Below are 21,951 nucleotides of genomic sequence, written 5' to 3' on the forward strand. Positions count from 1 at the left end.
GGATCCATAGTGGAGAAGGATATGGGGGATCCATAGTGGAGAAGGATCTGGGGGGATCCATAGTAGAGAAGGATCTGGGGGGATCCATAGTGGAGAAGGATCTGGGGGGATCCATAGTGAAGAAGGATCTGGGGGGATCCATAGTGGAGAAGGATATGGGGGATCCATAGTGGAGAAGGATATGGGGGATCCATAGTGGAGAAGGATATGGGGGATCCATAGTGGAGAAGGATCTGGGGGGATCCATAGTGGAGAAGGATCTGGGGGGATCCATAGTGAACAAGGATCTGGGGGGATCCATAGTGAACAAGGATCTGGGGGTTTTGGTAGATCATAAGCTCAATAATAACATGCAATGCCAAGCTGCGGTTTGCAAAGTGAGCAAAGTCCTTTCGGCCGGGTTCACACCGCTGCGATGCGGGAACGCCGCGAATCCGCGGCGTTTTCCCGCATCGCACACCTCCCGCCGGCAGTTCACACTGCCCTATGCGGACGGCTGGGAGTGTCAATGTTATGTTAATGACACCCCCAGATCCGTCGGCATATCGCAGTGCGATCTGCCGACTCGCACAGGAATCGGATCGCATGGTGTGAACCCCCATGCGATCCGATTCTGTTGCGGACCCAAAAAAGGGTCCCGTGCGAGTTTGCTGCGGGAGCGCTGCGAATTCAGCCATACTATCTGTATGGCTGAACTCGCATTGCTACGGAGATCGGATGTGATTTGCTGTGCGAATCACATCCGGATCTCCCCCCGCAGCAGTGTGAACCCAGCCTTCCTGTATAAGAGAGGTATGGACTCCAGAGAGAGAGATATCATCTGTACAAATCATTAGTAAGACCTCATCTGGAATATGCCGTTCAGTTTTGGGCTCCAGTTCTCAGAAAGGATATCGGGGAACTGGAGAAAGTGCAGAGAAGGGCAACCAAACTGATAAGAGGCATGGAGGAGCTCGGCTATGAGGAAACATTAGAGGAACTGAATTTATTCTCTTGATAAGAGGAGATTAAGGGGGGATATGATCACCATGTATAATATATAAGGGGGGATATGATCACCATGTATAATATATAAGGGGGGATATGATCAACATGTACAAATATATAAGGGGTCCACATAGTGAACTTGGTGTTGAGTTATTCACTTTACAGTCAACAAAGAGGACAAGGGGGCACTCTTTACATCTAGAGGAAAAGAGATTTCATCTCCAGATACGGAAAGGTTTCTTCACAGTAAGAGCTGTGAAAATGTGGAATAGACTCCCTACAGAGGTGGTTATGGCCCAATCAGTGGATTGCTATAAGAAAGGTCGGGATTATTTCCTAAGTGTACAGAATATATCTGGATGACATTTATAGGTAAAGGTGATCCGGGGAAAATCCGATTGCTTCTCGGGGATCAGGAAGGAATTTTTTCCCCTGCTTTAGCAAATTGGATCATGGCTCTGCTGAGGTTTTTTGCCTTCCTCTGGATCAACTGTGGGTATAGAATTGGGTATATGGGCTGGTATGATATTTATTATATATATATATATATATATATATATATATATATATATATATATATATATATATATATATATATATATATTTTTTTTTTTGGTTGAACTAGATGGACTTGTGTCTTTTTTCAACCTGACTAACTATGTAACTATGTAACGAAATACAAATTAATTTTATTACGAAACTAAATGGAACAGCAACATTCATATACAAACATTTCCCGCACTCAAGGCACTAATACACCTCGAGGGTTGTGTGGGACCCCTGATGTACAGGAAGTCAGGACTTCAGTGAGGGACAATTCCCTCACTCAGGACAGGAATACGGCTTCTCCCCAGTGTGAGATCTCTGATGTCTGGAAAGACTGGACTTCTCTGAAAAACATTTCCCACACTCAGGACAGGAATACGGCTTCTCCCCCATGTGAGATCTCTGATGTCTGGAAAGATGAGACTTCACTGAAAAACATTTCCCGCACTCAGGACAGGAATACGGCTTCTCCCCCGTGTGAAATCTCTGATGTTTGGAAAGACTGGACGTCTGTGAAAAACATTTCCCACACTTAGGACAGGAATACGGTTTCTCTCCTGTGTGAGATCTCTGATGTTTGGAAAGATCGGACTTCTGTGAAAAACATTTCCCGCACTCAGGACAGAAATACGGCTTCTCCCCCGTGTGAAATCTCTGATGTTTGGAAAGACTGGACGTCTGTGAAAAACATTTCCCGCACTCAGGACAGGAATACGGTTTCTCTCCTGTGTGAGATCTCTGATGTCTGGAAAGATGGGGCTTATCTGAAAAACATTTCCCGCACTCAGGACAGGAATATGACTTCTCCCCTGTGTGAGATCTCTGATGTATGGAAAGATGGGACTTCTGTGAAAAACATTTCCCACACTCAGGACAGGAATACGGCTTCTCCCCCGTGTGAGATCTCTGATGTTTGGAAAGATGGGACTTCACTGAAAAACATTTCCCGCACTCAGGACAGGAAAACGGTTTCTCTCCCATGTGAGATCTCTGATGTTTGGAAAGATCGGACTTCACTGAAAAACATTTCCCGCACTCAGGACAGGAAAACGGTTTCTCTCCTGTGTGAGATCTCTGATGTGTGGAAAGATTGGACTTATCTGAAAAACATTTCCCACACTCAGGACAGGAATACGGCTTCTCCCCTGTGTGAGATCTCTGATGTTTGGAAAGATTGGACTTCTGTGAAAAACATTTCCCACACTCAGGGCACACATACGGCTTCTCCCCTGTGTGAGATCTCTGATGTTTGGAAAGATTGGACTTCTGTGAAAAACATTTCCCACACTCAGGGCACACATACGGCTTCTCCCCTGTGTGAGTTATTTTATGAAGATTAAGTTTGGATTGAGACTGGCAACACTTCCCGCAATCAGGACAGGAAAACCTCTTATGTATTGGAAGGACGGCCCCGTCCCGCACAGTCTGAGGTTCCTCGGGATAAGAGGAATACGATGGTTTGGCACCGTCCCGCACAGTCTGAGGTTCCTCGGGATAAGAGGAATACGATGGTCCGGCACTTTCCCGCACAGTCTGAGGTTCCTCGGGATAAGAGGAATACGATGGTCCGGCACCGTCCCGCACAGTCTGAGGTTCCTCGGGATAAGAGGAATACGATGGTCCGGCATCGTCCCGCACAGTCTGAGGTTCCTCGGGATAAGAGGAATACGATGGTCCGGCACCGTCCCGCACAGTCTGAGGTTCCTCAGGATAAGAGGAATACGATGGTCCGGCCCCGTCCGGCACAGTCTGAGGTTCCTCGGGATAAGAGGAATACGATGGTCCGGCACTTTCCCGCACAGTCTGAGGTTCCTCGGGATAAGAGGAATCCGATGGTCCGGCACCGTCCCGCACAGTCTGAGGTTCCTCGGGATAAGAGGAATACGATGGTCCGGCACCGTCCCGCACAGTCTGAGGTTCCTCGGGATAAGAGGAATACGATGGTCCGGCACCGTCCCGCACAGTCTGAGGTTCCTCGGGATAAGAGGAATACGATGGTCCGGCACTTTCCCGCACAGTCTGAGGTTCCTCGGGATAAGAGGAATCCGATGGTCCGGCACCGTCCCGCACAGTCTGAGGTTCCTCGGGATAAGAGGAATACGATGGTCCGTCACCGTCCCGCACAGTCTGAGGTTCCTCGGGATAAGAGGAATACGATGGTCCGGCCCCGTCCCGCACAGTCTGAGGTTCCTCAGGATAAGAGGAATACGATGGTCCGGCACCGTCCCGCACAGTCTGAGGTTCCTCAGGATAAGAGGAATACGATGGTCCGGCCCCGTCCCGCACAGTCTGAGGTTCCTCGGGATAAGAGGAATACGATGGTCCGGTACCGTCCCGCACAGTCTGAGGTTCCTCGGGATAAGAGGAATACGATGGTCCGGCACCGTCCCGCACAGTCTGAGGGTCCTCAGGATAAGAGGAATACGATGGTCCGGCCCCGTCCCGCACAGTCTGAGGTTCCTCGGGATAAGAGGAATACGATGGTCCGGCCCCGTCCCGCACAGTCTGAGGTTCCTCAGGATAAGAGGAATACGATGGTCCGGTACCGTCCCGCACAGTCTGAGGTTCCTCGGGATAAGAGGAATACGATGGTCCGGCCCCGTCCCGCACAGTCTGAGGGTCCTCAGGATAAGAGGAATACGATGGTCCGGCCCCGTCCCGCACAGTCTGAGGTTCCTCGGGATAAGAGGAATACGATGGTCCGGTACCGTCCCGCACAGTCTGAGGTTCCTCGGGATAAGAGGAATACGATGGTCCGGCACCGTCCCGCACAGTCTGAGGGTCCTCAGGATAAGAGGAATACGATGGTCCGGCCCCGTCCCGCACAGTCTGAGGTTCCTCGGGATAAGAGGAATACGAAGGTCCGGCCCCGTCCCGCACAGTCTGAGGTTCCTCAGGATAAGAGGAATACGATGGTCCGGTACCGTCCCGCACAGTCTGAGGTTCCTCGGGATAAGAGGAATACGATGGTCGGGCACCATCCCGCACAGTCTGAGGGTCCTCAGGATAAGAGGAATACGATGGTCCGGCCCCGTCCCGCACAGTCTGAGGTTCCTCGGGATAAGAGGAATACGATGGTCCGGCACCGTCCCGCACAGTCTGAGGTTCCTCAGGATCAGAGGAAGACGATGGTCCATCTACACTGTGTGGTGCCGGATGGACATTTGAGGTAGTCGGGTTTTCTCCTGGACTATACTGTGTGATGTCCTCATCTTCTACTTTACAGTCCGGAGACAAAGTGAGACGATCCTCTGAGGTTTTCCTCGTCTCCCGTCCATCTACTAAAATAGAAATACAAAGATTATTACTAGACATCAGCTGATTGGTTCCCCTAAACCAGGACTCCGCCCACATCAGGCAGCTTTGTCTCTGAGGATCTTACAATTCCCCTCCCAAGGTAACTAGTAAATGGGTCCTCTGATCTCCTACCAGATCATTTCTTTATTCATGGACCTTAGTCAGAGAGGGAGGAAACAACGAGAACTGTCTTCTATAGGAGTGACAGTGATGAGGGGATTATAGGACGAGTGTCCCCTCCCCCTCTATCACTCATTGCCATCTTCCCAACACAAGAAGTCCTGCACTTCCTTATTTAGTCCATGATTTAGTCATGAATAACAGCGGGGCTGAGCCCCACCAGAGGTCAGAGAGTGAGGATGGGGGGAGAACCACCAAGATGAAGACTGGACTGATCCTGAAGACCCCCATCATTGGGTTATTGACTCCTCCCCCATTATCACTTTCTGTTTAAGGGTCCAAAGTCTGAGGATGTTATCACATTATTATCACCATGTAAAAGTCTGTGCTCCAATCACATCATCCGATATAAAATGTCCAGCTGGTAGGAAATGGGTGTAACAAAACAGGACAATGTAATGTACAACTTATTATATAGGATAGAATAGATAGGACTATATAGTATCAGAGTGATGTAATGTACAATATAGAGTATATAGTGCAGGGGTCAGGAGTATGTAATGTACAAGATAGAATATATAGTGCAGGGGTCAGGAGTATGTAATGTACAATATAAATTATATAGTGCAGGGGTCAGGAATATGTAATGTACAATATAAATTATATAGTGCAGGGGTCAGGAATATGTAATGTATAATATAAATTATATAGTGCAGGGGTCAGGAATATGTAATGTACAATATAGTGTGTATAGTGTAAGGTGGCCCTCAAATTTTTCACTCGCCTACTCGCATTTTGCCAGTGGAAAATGATGGCTGCCTCGGAGGAGGGGGGCGAGCACCACCAGCAGGCGGAGGTTGAACAGGAGCTGTTATATTAGCCAGGGGGAAGAGAGGAGAGGACGAGTCAAGCTGGCCTAACATAAGAGAGCGGGGATTACCCAATTTAACAGCTTTCATTGGAATTGCTAGGTTCCCGGCACCGCTCACATCACACTGTCCCGCCTCCTCACCCAGCACCGCTCACATCACACAGTCCCGCCTGCACACTACTCACCGTCACATACAGCCCGCCTCCTCACCCAGCACCGCTCATGTCACACAGTCCCGCCTGCACACTACTCACCGTCACATACAGCCCGCCTCCTCACCCAGCACCGCTCATGTCACACAGTCCCAGCCTCCTCGTCTGGCATATTTGATAGACAGAACATCGGTCCAATACCAGGAGGCGCCGGGTGAGGAGGTGGGACTGTGTGATGTGAGCGGTGAGGAGGCAGGACCGTGTGATGGTGAGCGGTGCCGGGAACCCAGCAATTCAAATGAAAGCTGTTACAGCAGGAAATCCCCGCTCTCTGATGATCGGCCAGCTTGACTCTTCCTCTGCACAGGTGAGACTGTATTGAGGGGCATAGTTGAGGCTGTACTGATGGGCACTGGTCTCGCTGCATTGAGGGGCACTCATAAAGTTATAGTTAATATTTATTTTGTAACTTAATTCTGCATAAAACATTTCGGTGTAATTTCATGAGATAATTCATAAAGGTGTGTTTAGGGGCGGGGAATGGTTGGGTTGGGTGGGGCAACTGCTGGCGAGTAACCCTTATGTAATGTAGAATATAAAGTATACAGTGTAAGGGTCAGGAGTATGTAATGTACAATATAGCGTATATAGTGCAGGGGTCAGGAGTATGTAATGTACAATATAGAGTATACAGTGTAAGGGTCAGGAGTATGTAATGTACAATATAAAGTATACAGTGTAAGGGTCAGGAGTATGTAATGTACAATATAAAGTATACAGTGTAAGGGTCAGGAGTATGTAATGTAGAATATAAAGTATACAGTGTAAGGGTCAGGAGTATGTAATGTAGAATATAAAGTATACAGTGTAAGGGTCAGGAGTATGTAATGTAGAATATAAAGTATACAGTGTAAGGGTCAGGAGTATGTAATGTAGAATATAAAGTATACAGTGTAAGGGTCAGGAGTATGTAATGTACAATATAAAGTATACAGTGTAAGGGTCAGGAGTATGTAATGTAGAATATAAAGTATGCAGTGTAAGGCCGCGTACACACGGGCGGACTGTTCGCCCAACTTTGTCCGCTGAACAGTGTTTCAGCGGACAGTCCGCTCGTGTGTGGGCTTCAGCGGACAGTTTCAGCGGACTGTCTGACGAACAAAGTCTTACGGAATTTCCGTAAAACTGTTCGTCCAAACTTGGTTTGAGCGGACAGTCCGCCCGTGTGTGTGCCAGTCCGCTGTACTTTCGAAATGAGCGAACTGTTCCCGCCCGGAGAAAAGTCTGCTCATTTCGAGCGCGTCTCCAGGTAGGCGGGGCCCGCGAAGGAGACGTCGCGGGCCCCGCCGCCTGGTATGGACTTAAAGGAGAACCCCAACGCCGAAAAAAATCGGCGTGGGGGTCCCCCCAAAGTCCACAACAGACCCTTGTCTGAGCACGCTACCCGGCCGGCCAGGAAAGGGGGGCGAGCGAGAGTGCCCCCCCTCCTGAGCCGTACCAGGCCGCGTGCCCTCAACATGGGGGGTGCCTTGGGGAAGGGGGGGCCGCGCGGCCCCCCCACCCCAAAGCACCTTGTCCCCATGTTGATAAGGACAAGGGCCTCTTCCCGACAACCCTGGCCGTTGGTTGTCGGGGTCTGCGGGCGGGGGGCTTATCGGAATCCGGGAGCCCCCTTTAATAAGGGGGCCCCCAGATACCGGCCCCCCACCCTATGTGAATGAGTATGGGGTACAATGTACCCCTACCCATTCACCTGTGAAAAAAAGTACAAAAAAAAACACAACACAGGGTTAAAATATTTTATTGCACAGCTCCGGGGGTCTTCCGTCTTCGGGGGTCTTCTCGCCGGACTCCTCCGCTATCTTCTTGTAGCTCTTTTGCTAGCGGAGGAGTCCGGCTTTCTTCCTCCCCGCCGCCGGCCTCTTCTCCCAACTTTGGGGGTCTTGTCCCCCTCTTCGGTTCTTCTGCCGGGCCACCGCGCCTTCTTATAGCTCTTTTAGAGGCGGTGGCCCGGTCTTCTGTCGCCGCTGTCGCCGCCGCCTTCCGTTCTTCTTCTTCTTCTCCAGGAGATGTTGACACGACGCTCTCTCCGGCCGGAATGCCAGAGCCGCGCTGCGCGGCCACTTATATAGTGACAATGGGGCGGTGTCACATGGTATATGTCACATGGGTTGGTCACATGGATTGATGTCACATGGGGACTATGACATCGTAAGGGGGTGGGGTCACCATGTGACCAACCCATGTGACATATACTATGTGACACCGCCCCATTGTCACTATATAAGTGGCCGCGCAGCGCGGCTCTGGCATTCCGGCCGGAGAGATCGTCGTGTCAACATCTCCTGGAGAAGAAGAAGAACGGAAGGCGGCGGCGACAGAGACAGCGGCAAAAGAAGACCGGGCCACCGCCTCTAAAAGAGCTATAAGAAGGCGCAGTGGCCCGGCAGAAGAACCGAAGAGGGGGACAAGACCACCGAAGTCGGGAGAAGAGGCCGGCGGCGCGGAGGAAGAAAGCCGGGCTCCTCCGCTAGCAAAAGAGCTACAAGAAGATAGCGGAGGAGTCCGGCGAGAAGACCCCCAAAGACGGAAGACCCCTGGAGCTGTGCAATAAAATATTTTAACCCTGTGTTGTGTTTTTTTTGTACTTTTTTTCACAGGTGAATGGGTAGGGGTACATTGTACCCCATACTCATTCACATAGGGTGGGGGGACGGTATCCGGGGGCCCCCTTATTAAAGGGGGCTCCCGGATTCCGATAAGCCCCCCGCCCGCAGACCCCGACAACCAATGGCCAGGGTTGTCGGGAAGAGGCCCTTGTCCTCATCAACATGGGGACAAGGTGCTTTGGGGTGGGGGGGCCGCGCGCCCCCCCCTTCCCCAAGGCACCCCCCATGTTGAGGGCACGCGGCCTGGTACGGCTCAGGAGGGGGGGCGCGCTCGCTCGCCCCCCTTTCCTGGCCGGCCGGGTAGCGTGCTCGGACAAGGGTCTGTTGTGGACTTTGGGGGGACCCCCACGACGATTTTTTTCGGCGTTGGGGTTCCCCTTTAAGTCCATACCAGGCGGCGGGGCCCGCGACGTCTCCGTCGCGTGCCGCGCCTACCTTGACACGCGCTTGAAATGAGCGGACTTTCCTCCGCGTGTGTGGGCGAGTTCGTTCATTTCAAAAGTTGCGCGGACTTAGTACGGCGAACCTAGTCCGCTCAAAAAGTGCCGTGTGTGGGCAAGTCCGTTCATTCAAAAGTTTGAGCGGACTGTCTGTCGGATTGTCTGACGAACTTAGTTGGGCAGACAGTCCGCCCGTGTGTACGCCGCCTAAGGGTCAGGACTCATAATATTGGTATTCAGTAATCAGTGGAAGATGAAATGATTACATGAGACAAGTTGCAGAGGTCCCACACCGCTGCCTCCCATCTCCTGACTTGGGTCTGAGACTATACAGACATATCCCTCCACCCGGCACAGCCAGCAGACAACAGAGCAAGTAATCCTGGGGGGATTGTTCTGTCAGAGATCTTGTCATACCCGGGTATGGGGCAGAAGAGCCAAATCACATACCCCAGGTGCCTAGATCTAGTAACATCTATGGGGAAAATGAACATTTTGCAGCCAGCTGATCCCCAGAATCTCCATAAATCCAGTCTAGATACATAAATTGTGTTGGCAGCACAGAGAAGGAAGATTATCGGAGAGAAATCCAGGAATACAGGACGGGGAACACAGCTCAGGAAAGTGACCAGGGGATTACAGGCTGATATCACCCAGCCCCCGCCCTACTCTGGACCAATCAGTGAGCAGTATGGGTGGAGGGAGGTATTTAGTGTTAATGACCCACCTGTGCTGATCTCTGTAGGAGTGTCCTCCTCTATAAGTGTCCCCGTTATTCCATCCTCCTCCATAGACTGCTGATCATCCCTCACATACCTCTCTTCTTCTTCTGATTTCACCTCAAATTCTATATCCATTGGATCTCCACTCTAAACCAAGAAAATGAGAGAGAATATCATCTGTAAGATAGAAGATTTATGATTGTGACATCACATAGAAAATACACACATTGGGGCTGATTTACTAAGATGAATGCACCAGATAAATTATCAACTGAGCGTATGAAGCGGCGCACGCATAAGCACATAATATGCCGGCGCAATTCATAATAGCGCACCCCCGTATCATTAACAGTCCATTCACAGAGGGGCAACACGACTTCCAGAGCGACTTTGGGAGGCAACTTGGACACGACATGAGTGTGAACCACAGGGCGACTTGGGGTGACTTACAACACAACTTTAAGTCGCCCCCCAGGCCAGGCGACTTTAATGAAATAAAAAAAAACAGCACAGGTTCCCCTCCAAGAGCATACCAGGCACTTCAGGTCTGGTATGGATATTAAGGGGGACCCCACACCCTAAAAAAAATGGCATGGGGGTCCGCCTCAAAATCCATACCAGACCCTTATCCGAGCATGCAACCTGGCAGGCCGCAGGAAAAGGGGGGGGGCGAGAGAGCGCCCCCCCTCCTGAACCGTACCAGGCCACATGCCCTCAACATTGGGAGGATACTTTGGGGTCCTCCCCAAAGCATCTTGTCCCCATGTTGATGAGGACAAGGGCCTCATCCCCACAACCCTGGCCGGTGGTTGTGGGGGTCTGTGGGCGGGGGGCTTATCGGAATCTGGAAGCCCCCTTTAACAAGGAGACCTCCAGATCCCGGCCTGCCCCCTGTGAAATGGTAAGGGTACCTGTGGCAGCACGCAGGTAAAATCACCTGGTTGTATCCAGGATGGAAAATATGTTTGCCCTAGATTCAGGCTTTATGCGGACTTGTACAACTAGAGGGGAGTGCTGGGAGTCCTACAGGGGAAGAGTTAATGAGCCCAGCTGAAGTAAGTGGGCTCATTAAGACCTCTACAAAAAACCCCAGCATGCTTAGGGAGATTCTCCATCCTGGAACCAGTTTTGTGTTTGTATAGACTGGGGAGTGTGACACCTGTTCTGTGCTGTGAGGTAACGCCTGTGTGGCAAACCTCTACAACAGAGACAGAGACAGGGACTGGTGCGGCACAAGGCTGCACTCAGTTGTTAGACAGGGAATCCATGTGTGTAATTAGAGGTCAAGCTGACCAGGATTTATTTTCATGTTTTATTTTTGTTTGGCTGTTATATTTTTCACTGCATGGAGCATAAATAAACCGCACCTTTTGTATTTTCCACCTACAACGCTGTCTGCTGTGCCTGATTTTGTGTTGTAAACCCATCCAGGGGGTCACACACACCCGCTGCCGAGCGAACCCCTCACAGTACCCTACCATTTCACCAAAAAAGTGACAAAAGTGTTATAAATGACAAGAGACAGTTTTTGACAATTCATTTTTTAAAGTCTTCTTTCAGAAGAGGGAGGTGGAGTCACCGGATGGCACCGCCCTCCGTTATATAAGACCTGTCAGAAGAAGAGAAGCATCACACAGCGGGAGCCTCCCATTGCACGGAGCGGCCCGAGAACGAAGAGAGGCGCTGTGGAGGAAGATGCCGGACGAGAACACCAGAGCAAGAAGAAAAGGATCGGAAGAAGAACCTGAAGGATGAAGAAAGGAAGAAGGAAGACCAGAAGAAAGAAGATGAAAGAAGACTTTAATAAAGGAATTGTCAAAAACTGTCTCTTGTCATTTTTTACACTTTTGTCACTTTTTTGGTGAAATGGTAGGGGTATTTTTGTATCCCTTACCATTTCACACAGGGGGGAAACCAGGATCTGGGGGTCTCCTTGTTAAAGGGGGCTTCCAGATTTCAATAAGCCCCCAGCCTGCAGACCCCCACAACCACCGGCCAGGGTTGTGGGGATGAGGCCCTTGTCCTCATCAACATGGGGACAAGGTGATTTGGGGGGGACCCCAAAGAATCCTCCCAATGTTGAGGGCATGTGGCCTGGTACGGTTCAGGAGGGGGGTGCTCTCTCGCCCCCCCTCTTTTCCTGCGGCCTGCCAGGTTGCGTGCTCAGATAAGGGGGGACCCCCACGACATTTTTTTGGGGCACGTGGATTCTCCTTAATATCCATACCAGACCTGAAGGGCCTGGTATGGAATTTCAGGGGACCCCCACGCATTTTTTTTTCTCTTAATCCTAACATGACCTGTGTGCAAATAGCCTTAAAAAAACCTGTAGAAGTGAACCAGCGAAAAAAAAAAAAAAAAGTCAAGTTGGGAGGTGCGCCTGTTCAACTTATGCAAATGAACCTACATGGCTTGACATTTACTAAGATTTTGCCAGTGCAGTGAACCTGAGCACTTGAACGGGTGCAAATGCCGCTTGCGCAGTGCATAAATTGACCTAGCGCAGTTCCAAGTGTATTTGCAGGCGCAGCAAGCTTGTTCAGAGGAAGTTACTTTTCCGTTCTATTTTGGGCATATTTGTTACTTGGACAGTCATATCTATACTTCCTCACATCACCCCCATCATATTCGCACTTCCAGCTTCTTTTAATTCTGAGTTGAAGATGCCATTCGCCAGGTCTATAGCGGCGCACAGATCGCGGCCGCCCGTGCGCCGGCATGCTCATAGTAAATGGGGAATTGCACTGTTACAGGCACAAATGCTTTGTGAATACGAAAAGGGCACAAATGCTTTGTGAATACGAAAACGCCTGTTGCGTGTGGGCGTGCGCCGCAACTCATGGCGCAAATGCTTTGTAAATCAGCCCCATTGTCTCTATAAGTGAGTTTGATAACCTCCATCCCACCAACCTTGCAATATGGAGGGATGGTGTGACCTTCCTGTGTGGAATCCCGGGAATACAGAGGACATTGCTCTGGTGGGTTCCTGTATCTGGATGACTCCACCATGGTGTCCTGGTACAGATCTCTGTGTTCTTCCTCATCATCCTCCTCTTTTATCTCTTCTTTAACCTCAACTTTAGGATCTCTCAGGTTTCCACTCTTAATATAGAATAAAAATGACATCAGTGGTAACAATGCAGATAATGTACAGATCCTAATGATACTATCAGTGACTGTTCCTCATCTACCTGATGATGGTGGGGGATGGTGTGACCTTCCTGTGTGGAATCCCGGGAATACAGAGGACGGGGACATCTCTCTAGTGGGTTCCCATTACTGGATCCATCTGTAGGAAACACACACACTGACTGAATACATTGTTTCTATGTGTTTATCAGATGATGGGGGATGGGTGGAGCCTCCGTACTGCTCTCTCCTTTACAATAAAGTCTCCTCTTACCCGGTGATGTGAGGGGCGGCTGATTGTCCATCATGACGTCCTTGTAGAGATCCTTGTGTCCTTCTAAATACTCCCACTCCTCCATGGAGAAATAGACAGAGACATCCTGACACCTTATAGGAACCTGACACACACAATGATACCGTCACCATCCAGACACATCCCTTGTCTGTTACTGGATAATGTCCCAGAATTCCCAGAATCCTCCTCACCTCTCCTGTCAGCAGCTCCATCATCTTCTTGGTGACTTCTAGAATCTTCTCCATGTTGTGTCTCTCAGGTTTTAGGGAGTCACATGGAGGCACTGTGATGGTCATATGATCACCGGACTTCACAAGAGGAAATCTCTGTATCGGGGAACCAATAGTAATATCATGATAGAATCCCAGAATCCTCCTCACCTCTCCGGTCAGGTCTGTATTTTATTAATAGAGATAAGAGTGATGTCATGTGACCTCCCAGAATCCTCCTCACCTCTCCGGTCAGGTCTGTATTTTATTAATAGAGATAAGAGTGATGTCATGTGACCTCCCAGAATCCTCCTCACCTCTCCGGTCAGGTCTGTATTTTATTAATAGAGATAAGAGTGATGTCATGTGACCTCCCAGAATCCCCCTCACCTCTCCAGTCAGGTCTACGTTTTATTAATAGAGATAAGAATGATGTCATGTGACCTCCTAGAATCCTCCTCACCTCTCCGGTCAGGTCTGTGTTTTATTAATAGAGATAAGAATGATGTCATGTGACCTCCCAGAATCCTCCTCACCTCTCCGGTCAGTAGGTAGATGATCTCCAGGGTGAGGTTTAGTATCTCCTCAGTCATGTGACTCCGGTCCTCCTCCATCCTCATTGGTGTCATCACCTGATCTATACAGGTCTCCATTGTAGTCGAATAACTTTGGGAAATGAAAGTAAGAATTATTTGGATGGTGTTGGTTACACAATAATAAGATGTGGATGTGAGGGGGGTAATAGGAGGGTTTCTATACATACAAGAACTACTCCATCTAGCATCTGATTTATTTTTTTTGGGCTCCTGGGACCTTCTTGTTCTTGTTCAAAGGAAGGATCGTATTTATCATTCCTTGTCTGCAGATCTAAAACTAATCAAAACCAGTTCAGAAACCAAACAAACCCAACAGAGAAAAGAGAATTTCTGATATGGCAGAACAAGAAGAGACATACAGGAGGCGGTTCTGAGAGATGAGCAAGCAGACTGGAGACTCATATACCAAGTGGGCATGCCACCTACACCGCACGGCATCCCACTGGGTTGCTGGATGGCAAGCAATATCCGGGGAAGGGGTGCTTCCTTCCGGTTCCTGCTGGAGCACTTCTTCAAAGCAGCTCGCCTGGAGGACGAATACACAGACTCCCACAAACTGGATAACCCTGTGGTCAAGACAACAGCTTGGGTGGATTATTGATCAGCGGGACCCCCACCAGCTGGCGCCTACCAACCACAGTCACCGCCATACAGCAGCACCTCCAGTGACCACTTATTCTCAGCAGCCCAGGTTCAACTCCCAGGACTACTCACAACCTATCAGGTGTTTTGGGTGTAAACAGCTAGGGCACAAAAAGCCAGTCTGTCCATTGAATCCAGCCAGGCAGTCCCAGTCATGGAGAAAGCCAGCAGGGGGGAATCCCTGCACATCCATGCCTGCGGCTCACTGCGTTGAGGAGGAAGAACATTGGGGCGTCTTGCTCGAGGCTGATCCAGTACAAGCAGCTAACCAGAACAACCAGCAGCAACACAGGCAGACTCTTCCGGGTTAATGAAAAGGTAGCCAATGGCCTACGTGATACTGGTGCCACCATGACCCTACTACAGAAGAACCTCATCCCAGAGAGCCAACACAGAGGAGACACTGTAGCCGTAAGGGTAGCAGGAGGCACTGTTTTCCAACTACCCATTGTTCACCTGGATTGGAGGGTTGGTTTGGGACACGTGAATGTGGGGGTGATGAAGGATTTGCCAGCAGATGTACTACTAGGGAATGATTTGGGCCCCCCTCACTTCTGCTTATGCCCCAATGCCCCGGTGAAGCCAACCCAGTGACTTCCCATGCCCAGACTTGTGCTGTTGGAACTGGCCCGCTTGCTGCTGAGACCCAAGTAAGACTATCTTCCCCGACATGTACCTTAGATCAGGCTCCCCTAGGCTGGGATACCCCAGAGGCATTCGGGAGGGAAACCCGGGAGGACCCATCCTTACACAAGGATAGGGCTAAGGCAGATACTCAGAAAAGGGGAATAGATGGGGAGCTTTATGAATGGGTGGGGGATAGACTGTATAGGATCCCTAAGCCATCCCCGAGAAGTAAAGCCCCTTCGCAGAAACGACAGCTGGTGGTACCTAAGAAATACCAGCTGGAGATTCTGCGAATCGGGCATGATGTACCACTAGCAGGACATCTAGGATCCTGTCGCACAGCCCATAGAATTACACAGAATTTCTTCTGGCCCAATTTTAACCAGGATGTACGACAGTACTGCAAAACGTGTGACACATGTCAATGGGTAAGTAAGCGGGGGGACCACCCTAAGGCCAGACTTATGTCAATGCCTATTATTGGGGAGCCATTTTACCGCACAGCCATTGACATTGTGGGTCCCTTGGCCAGGCCTAGTCCATCTGGGAAGAAGTATATTCTCACCGTGGTGGACTATGCCACCCGTTACCCAGAGGCAGTAGCTATGTCCAACATTGAAGCAGAGACAGTAGCTGATGCCCTGGTTAAGATATTTATTAGAGTGGGGTTCCCTAAGGAGATTCTCTTTGACCTGGGAACCCAGTTTGCTGCTGTGCTCACCCAGCAGTTATGGAAGGTGTACAATATTAAGTCCTTGCTGAGCTCACCTTGCCACCCCCAGACTAATGGTCTATGCAAGCACTTTAACGGGACCCTCAAGAAAATTCTGAGGACCTTTTTGGATGCCTGCAGAGACTAAGAGAGATTCCTGCCTCACCTGTTTTTTGCGTACAGAGAGGAACCCCAGGAATCTAGTGGGTTCTGGCCACTGCGATGTTTGTCGTTTCATTTCCAATTCATCATACACTACATTACCTGATGGGTCTCGTCATACCATCAGATATAATGTAACATGTAAAACCGTAGGAATAGTCTATCTTGCTAGCTGTTCCTGCGGATGTTTCTATATCGGAAAAACTAAGCGTCCGTTTTTTAAAAGGATTAGGGGCCACATGTTACCATTATTTAAACGACTTTGCACTACAGCAATGAACAGACATATAGGTCAGTTTCATAACTTTGACCCCAATGTTGTACATTTTTCTGCCCTTGAGCATGTACCTCTCCATGCTCGAGGGGGTGAAATTGATACCCGCCTTTTGCAACTGGAAACCAAATGGATATATACTCTGGAGGCCACTAAAAATCAGGGATTAAATGAATATATAACTTACAAACATTTTCTTTAAACTAATCCTGATACTTAATTTTTGATTTGTATTCAGCAGTATTTATCCATCTATACAAATTATAAATATAAATTTTTTAATACAACTCGAATTAAGATCCATACTCCAGTGCCTCTGGAACCTGTCTTCCTTATTAACCGCTATACATTTCTATTACTTTCTATATCCTATATCGTCACTAGGCCCTTTTTTTGTTTTTTCTTCCTTCCTCTGTTTTCCCCGTTCCGCATATAGTATAATTATCTTGTTATTATAGTTATACAATTTTTCCTTTGTGTATAAGTATTTTTTGTACCAATGCTTAGTCATTTAAACAGTATTATACAGTACCACTTTGATGTCAAGGGTCGTTTAAGATTCCAACATGTGTTTTAATTTTTGTCTTCAATGACTATGCCGACATGGGGTTTACATTTGTGGTATATTGTTGAAAGTCATAAATTGCTTAATTAATTGTCCCCATTGCATATTAATTGTGTTTAGTCTATACAAAAAAAAATAAAAAAATTTTCCTTTTTTTTTAGTGTTCATTTCATCAATAATTTTCCATTTATTGTCTTGCAACTGTGTGGATTTTGGCTAATAAGTCCAGCCCACTACCTGCCCGCTGGTCTAACCCATTAACGATTACTTATTTGTGCATTATTATTTCTTATTTTTCTATCAGTTTCATTAGTTACATATCTTCTCCCCCTTGTGCCCATCCTCTCGACGGGGACCCCTTTGGGAAGCGGACCTCTCCTCCCCATGACTGGTGCCTGTATGGACGCACGGGTCGAGCTGTGTGGAAGCCCGACCCGTTAATATGGAGGCTGCTCGATACGATCTATGTGTCCCGACCGGTTGGCGATTTGCAGCTGGTTGCTGTTTTACAGCAAACCTTTTAAGCTGCTGTCCCTGCAGCTCCTATGAATGCCCGTAGCGGCGTTTAAGTTACCGTGGTTACGGAACCGCCGCTGCAGGGCATCATGGGGCTTGTAGGCTCCAATACCCGGGAAGCATGCGCAGTTCTGCTTTTCTGTCCGCTCTCACTTGGCGTACGTGATGCGACACCAAGTGAGTGGGAGATAAAAGGCACACCCACGATGCAGGGGTCTGTCGGCTCTGCAGGACACTTTAGTTTGGACACCGCGAGTTAAGGTTAGTTGGATGATTAGAGCTTGGACTGTCCACACCGTCCATTCTTCTTCTCCTATTTTTTGGTCATACTAGTCTCTAACTCTATCCTCATATACTTATACTAATAGGATCGATTCGTGCAGGTTGATTGACTTGATTGTGCAATCCATTGTTAAACTCTCCAACTACAATGTGTCCTAGCCTGGAGTGTTGTGGAACAGTGTAGCCCAGGTATGTGATACTACCTATGTTATTGACAGCTGTGCAGATGAAAGAATCCAGCAAACCTTTCATGTGAACATGCTGATGGAGTATCAGGAACGGCAGGAGGATGTTGCTGCAGTATGTGCCCCTGCTGAGGATGACTGAGAAAGTTTACCCCTCCCAGACTTACTAGAAAGAGACCCCCAGACTGACCTCATTAGCCTCGTACAGCTAGGGGATGGTTAAGCCCCACAAAGAAGGAACAGGCTAATCAGCTTCTGTGGGAGAAACAGGCGACTTTCCCCCAAAAAAACAGGCTACATGACCCTGTCTGTGCATAAGGTAGAGACCCCTGGACAAGCACCCCTTTGACAGCCCCCTACCATATCCCTAAAGCAGTCTGAGAAGGAATGCAGAAGGAGATACAAGAGATGATTCAGTTAGGAGACATTGAGCCCTCTGATAGCCCTTGGGCCTCGCCTGTAGTCCTGGTGCCTAAGAAATACGGAACTACTCGGTTCTGCGTGGACTACAGGCGACTCAATGAGAAGACCACCACTGACGCCTACCCAATGCCCAGGGTAGACGAACTGCTAGATCGTATAGCCAGGGGACGTTATTTAACTACAATAGACCTGTATAAGGTCTATTGGCAGATTCCCCTGGCTGAGGATGCTATCCTCAAGTTGGCCTTTGTTACCCCGTTAGGCCTGTACCAGTCTAAGGTCATGCCATTTGGGAGGAAAAATGCCCCGGCTACCTTCCAACGTATGGTAGATAGGCTCCTCGATGGCTTTCAGGATTTTGCATGTGCATACATGGATGACATTGCGATCTACAGTGGGTCTTGGGAGGAAAACCTGGTTCACGTAGGGGTGGTTCTGGACAAGATTCGGGCCGCAGGCCTGGCCTTGACACCAGACAAATGCATCTAGGTATGGCGAAGGAGCAGTACCTGGGACGCAGAGTAGGGTGTGGGAATCAGAGACCAGAGACAGCCAAGGTAGAGACAGTAGCTAACTGGCCCACACCCCGTACTAAGACCCAGGTTTAGCCTTCTTGGGGACTGCAGGGTACTACTGACGTTTTATCCCTGATTATAGTGCTTTTGCCAAGCCCCTGACTGACCTGACGAAAAATAGTTTACCTAGGCAGGTCCTGTGGTCTCCAGCTTGTGAAGCCGTGTTTCTAGCCATCAAGCAAGCACTTGTAAATGCCCCTGTCTTGGCTGCCCCAGTACCTAACAAACGTTTCATTGTCCACACAGACGCTTCCATGTTTGGACTGGGGGCTGTGCTGAGCCAAATTGGGGAGGATGGAGGAGAACACGCTGTCGCATACTTGAGCAGAAAGCTATTACCCCGAGATGTGAGCTATGGGGCAGTGGAGAAGGAGTGCTTGGCCCTGGTCTGAGCCCTTAAAAAGTTGAACCCTTATTTGTATGGAAGGGAATTTTCATTAGTTACCGACCACAACCCATTGGTCTGGCTTAACCAGGTCTCAGGAGACAATGGCAGGTTGCTGCGAGGATGCTATCCTCAAGTTGGCATTTGTTACTCCGTTTGGCCTGTACCAGTCTAAGGTCATGCCATTCGGGATGAAAAATGCCCTGGCTACCTTCCAACGTATGGTGGATAGGCTCCTCGATGGCTTTCAGGATTTTGCATGTGCATACCTTTATGACATTGCGATCTACAGTGGGTCTTGGGAGGAGCACCTGGTTCACGTAGGCCCTGCAACCGTGCAACTTCACCATCAGCTACTAACCCCGTAAGCAAAATGGCAATGCTGATGGGTTGTCCCGGCAAACAGACGTCACTCCGGCCTCCTAGTTGTGGACATCCCCAAGTTGACCCGAGAAGGATCAACCTGGGTCTGCCAGAGTGTCCCACAAGGAGGGAGCCATGTGACGGGAGTCACTTTTGGGCGCAGGGTGACCAAGAAAATAATGAACCCTGCATCTGCCATTTTCGAAATAGTGGCTGATTCATAATACTGGGACAAATACTGTTAGGAGATGCTGATGTCAATTCAAGCCACCTGTCTCTGTGTGTGCTATAATGTAAATTAGTCTAGTATGACTTGTCACAGCTTCTAAAGAGTCTTTTCATCTAGTGTGCTAAATAACCCTGCAATTGTATGAAGGAGATGTATGATAAAGTGTATTGTATAGTCAGTGAGCTAGGAGACGTAAAGTCTGTCCTAAAGGTCATGTCTCTGAGTCACCTAGGCTGTCTAAAGGATTAGATAATTAGCTCATGTTAATTAGGTTTCTGGTGAGAGGTTGTATTTTCATCCTGCTGTATATATTTGTGTGAGAGCTCAAAATAAAGATTCATTCCTGTTTGACCCTCAAGACAGAGCCTCGTCTTGTACTTGCAGGGAGAGTTATTCATATGGGTTTCTTGTTCGGCTGATTGGAGTGTTCGGTAGCTGCCTTGGTGTTTGGGAAGGGAATGTCCTAAACAACTTTAACCCCTTTCATACTCGGCTGTTGTTACAGATGGGTTGCTATGGATGGGTTGCTGTGGGTGGGTTGCTATGGAAGGGTTGCTATGCATGGGTTGGTATGGATGGGTTGCTATGGACAGATTGCTATAGGCAGGTTGCTATGGAAGGGGTGCTATGGACGGTTGATATGGATGGGTTACTATGGATGGGATGCTATGGAAGGGCTACTATGGGTGGGTTGCTATGGAGGGGTTACTATGGACAGTTGATATGGATGGGTTGCTATGGAAGGGTTGCTATGGATGGGATGCTATTGACAGGTTGCTATGAAGGGTTGCTATGGATGGTTTATATGAGTGCGTTACCATGGAAGGGTTGCTGTGAATGTGTTGCTATGGAAGGGTTTCTATAGAGGGGTTGCTATTTACAGGTTGCTATGGACAGTTGATATGGATGGGTTGCTATGAAAAGGTTGCTATGGGTGGTTTGCTGTGGAAGGGTGTCTATGGGTAGGTTGCTATGGAAAGGTTGCTAGGGGAGGGTTACTGTGGATGGGTTGCTATGGGTGGGTTGCTATGGATGGATTGCTATGGGTGTGTTCCTGTGGAAGGGTTTCTATGGAGGGTTGATATGGATGGGTTGCTATGGAAAGGTTGCTATGGGTGGGTTGCTGTGGAAGGGTTGATATGGATGGGTTGCTATGGAAAGGTTGCTAGGGGAGGGTTACTGTGGATAGGTTGCTATGGGTGGGTTGCTGTGGATGGGTTGCTATGGGTGGGTTCCTGTGGAAGGGTTGCTATGGATGGTTGATATGGATGGGTTGCTATGGAAAGGTTGCTATGGATGGGTTGCTATTGACAGGTTGCTATGAAGGGTACACCAGAGCGGCCAGCACATCGTGGGACCAGGTAACCTTTTTGACAATTGGTAGGGATGGGTTGCTATGGAAGGGTTGCTATGGAACAGTTGTTGTGGATGGGTTGCTATGGAAGAGTTGTTATGGATGGGTTGCTATGGGTGGGTTGCTGTGGATGAGTTGCTATGGGTGGGTTCCTGTGGAAGGGTTGCTATGGACGGTTGTAAGGGAAGTGTGTATCTATCACAGGGTGGTTTCTGTGGATTCTAATTGCCACATCCATGCTATGGACGGTTGATATGGATGGGTTGCTATGGAAAGGTTGCTGTGGAAGGCTTGATATGGGTGGGTTGCTGTGGAAGGGTTGCTATGGGTGGGTTGCCGTGGAAGGATTGGTATGGATGGGTTGGTATGGAAAGGTTGCTAGGGGAGGGTTACTGTGGATGGGTTGCTATGGGAGGGTTGCTGTGGATGGGTTGCTATAGAAAGGTTGCTATGGGAGGGTTGCTATGGGTGGGTTGCTATGGACGGTTGATATGGACGGGTTGCTATGGGTGGGTTGCTGTGGATGGGTTGCTAGTGGTGGGTTGCTATGGATGGGTTGCTATGGAAGGGTTGTTGTGATTGTGTTGCTAGGGAAAGGTTGCTAGGGGAGGGTTGCTGTGGATG

General features: G+C 49.1%; 1 protein-coding gene across 1 annotated transcript; it reads right to left on the reverse strand.

The window, feature by feature from the left end:
* Nucleotides 1-1,656: 1,656 nt before the first annotated feature.
* LOC143930982 (uncharacterized) lies at nucleotides 1,657-14,098 on the reverse strand. The gene is made up of 7 exons (XM_077455695.1): nucleotides 13,974-14,098; nucleotides 13,420-13,554; nucleotides 13,208-13,331; nucleotides 12,996-13,093; nucleotides 12,715-12,906; nucleotides 9,810-9,951; nucleotides 1,657-4,814 (listed from the first exon to the last, which is right to left on the reverse strand). The coding sequence occupies exons 1-7, from the start codon at nucleotides 14,088-14,090 to the stop codon at nucleotides 1,810-1,812; spliced, it is 3,813 nt and encodes a 1,270-aa protein (XP_077311821.1). The 5' UTR covers nucleotides 14,091-14,098; the 3' UTR covers nucleotides 1,657-1,809.
* Between the last annotated feature and the right edge of the window lie 7,853 nt (nucleotides 14,099-21,951).

Source organism: Lithobates pipiens, unplaced genomic scaffold (genome assembly GCF_037356315.1).
Source record: "Lithobates pipiens isolate NorthernLeopardFrog02 unplaced genomic scaffold, aLitPip1_a1.2 Scaffold_25, whole genome shotgun sequence".
Classification (NCBI taxonomy): Eukaryota; Metazoa; Chordata; class Amphibia; order Anura; family Ranidae; genus Lithobates; species Lithobates pipiens.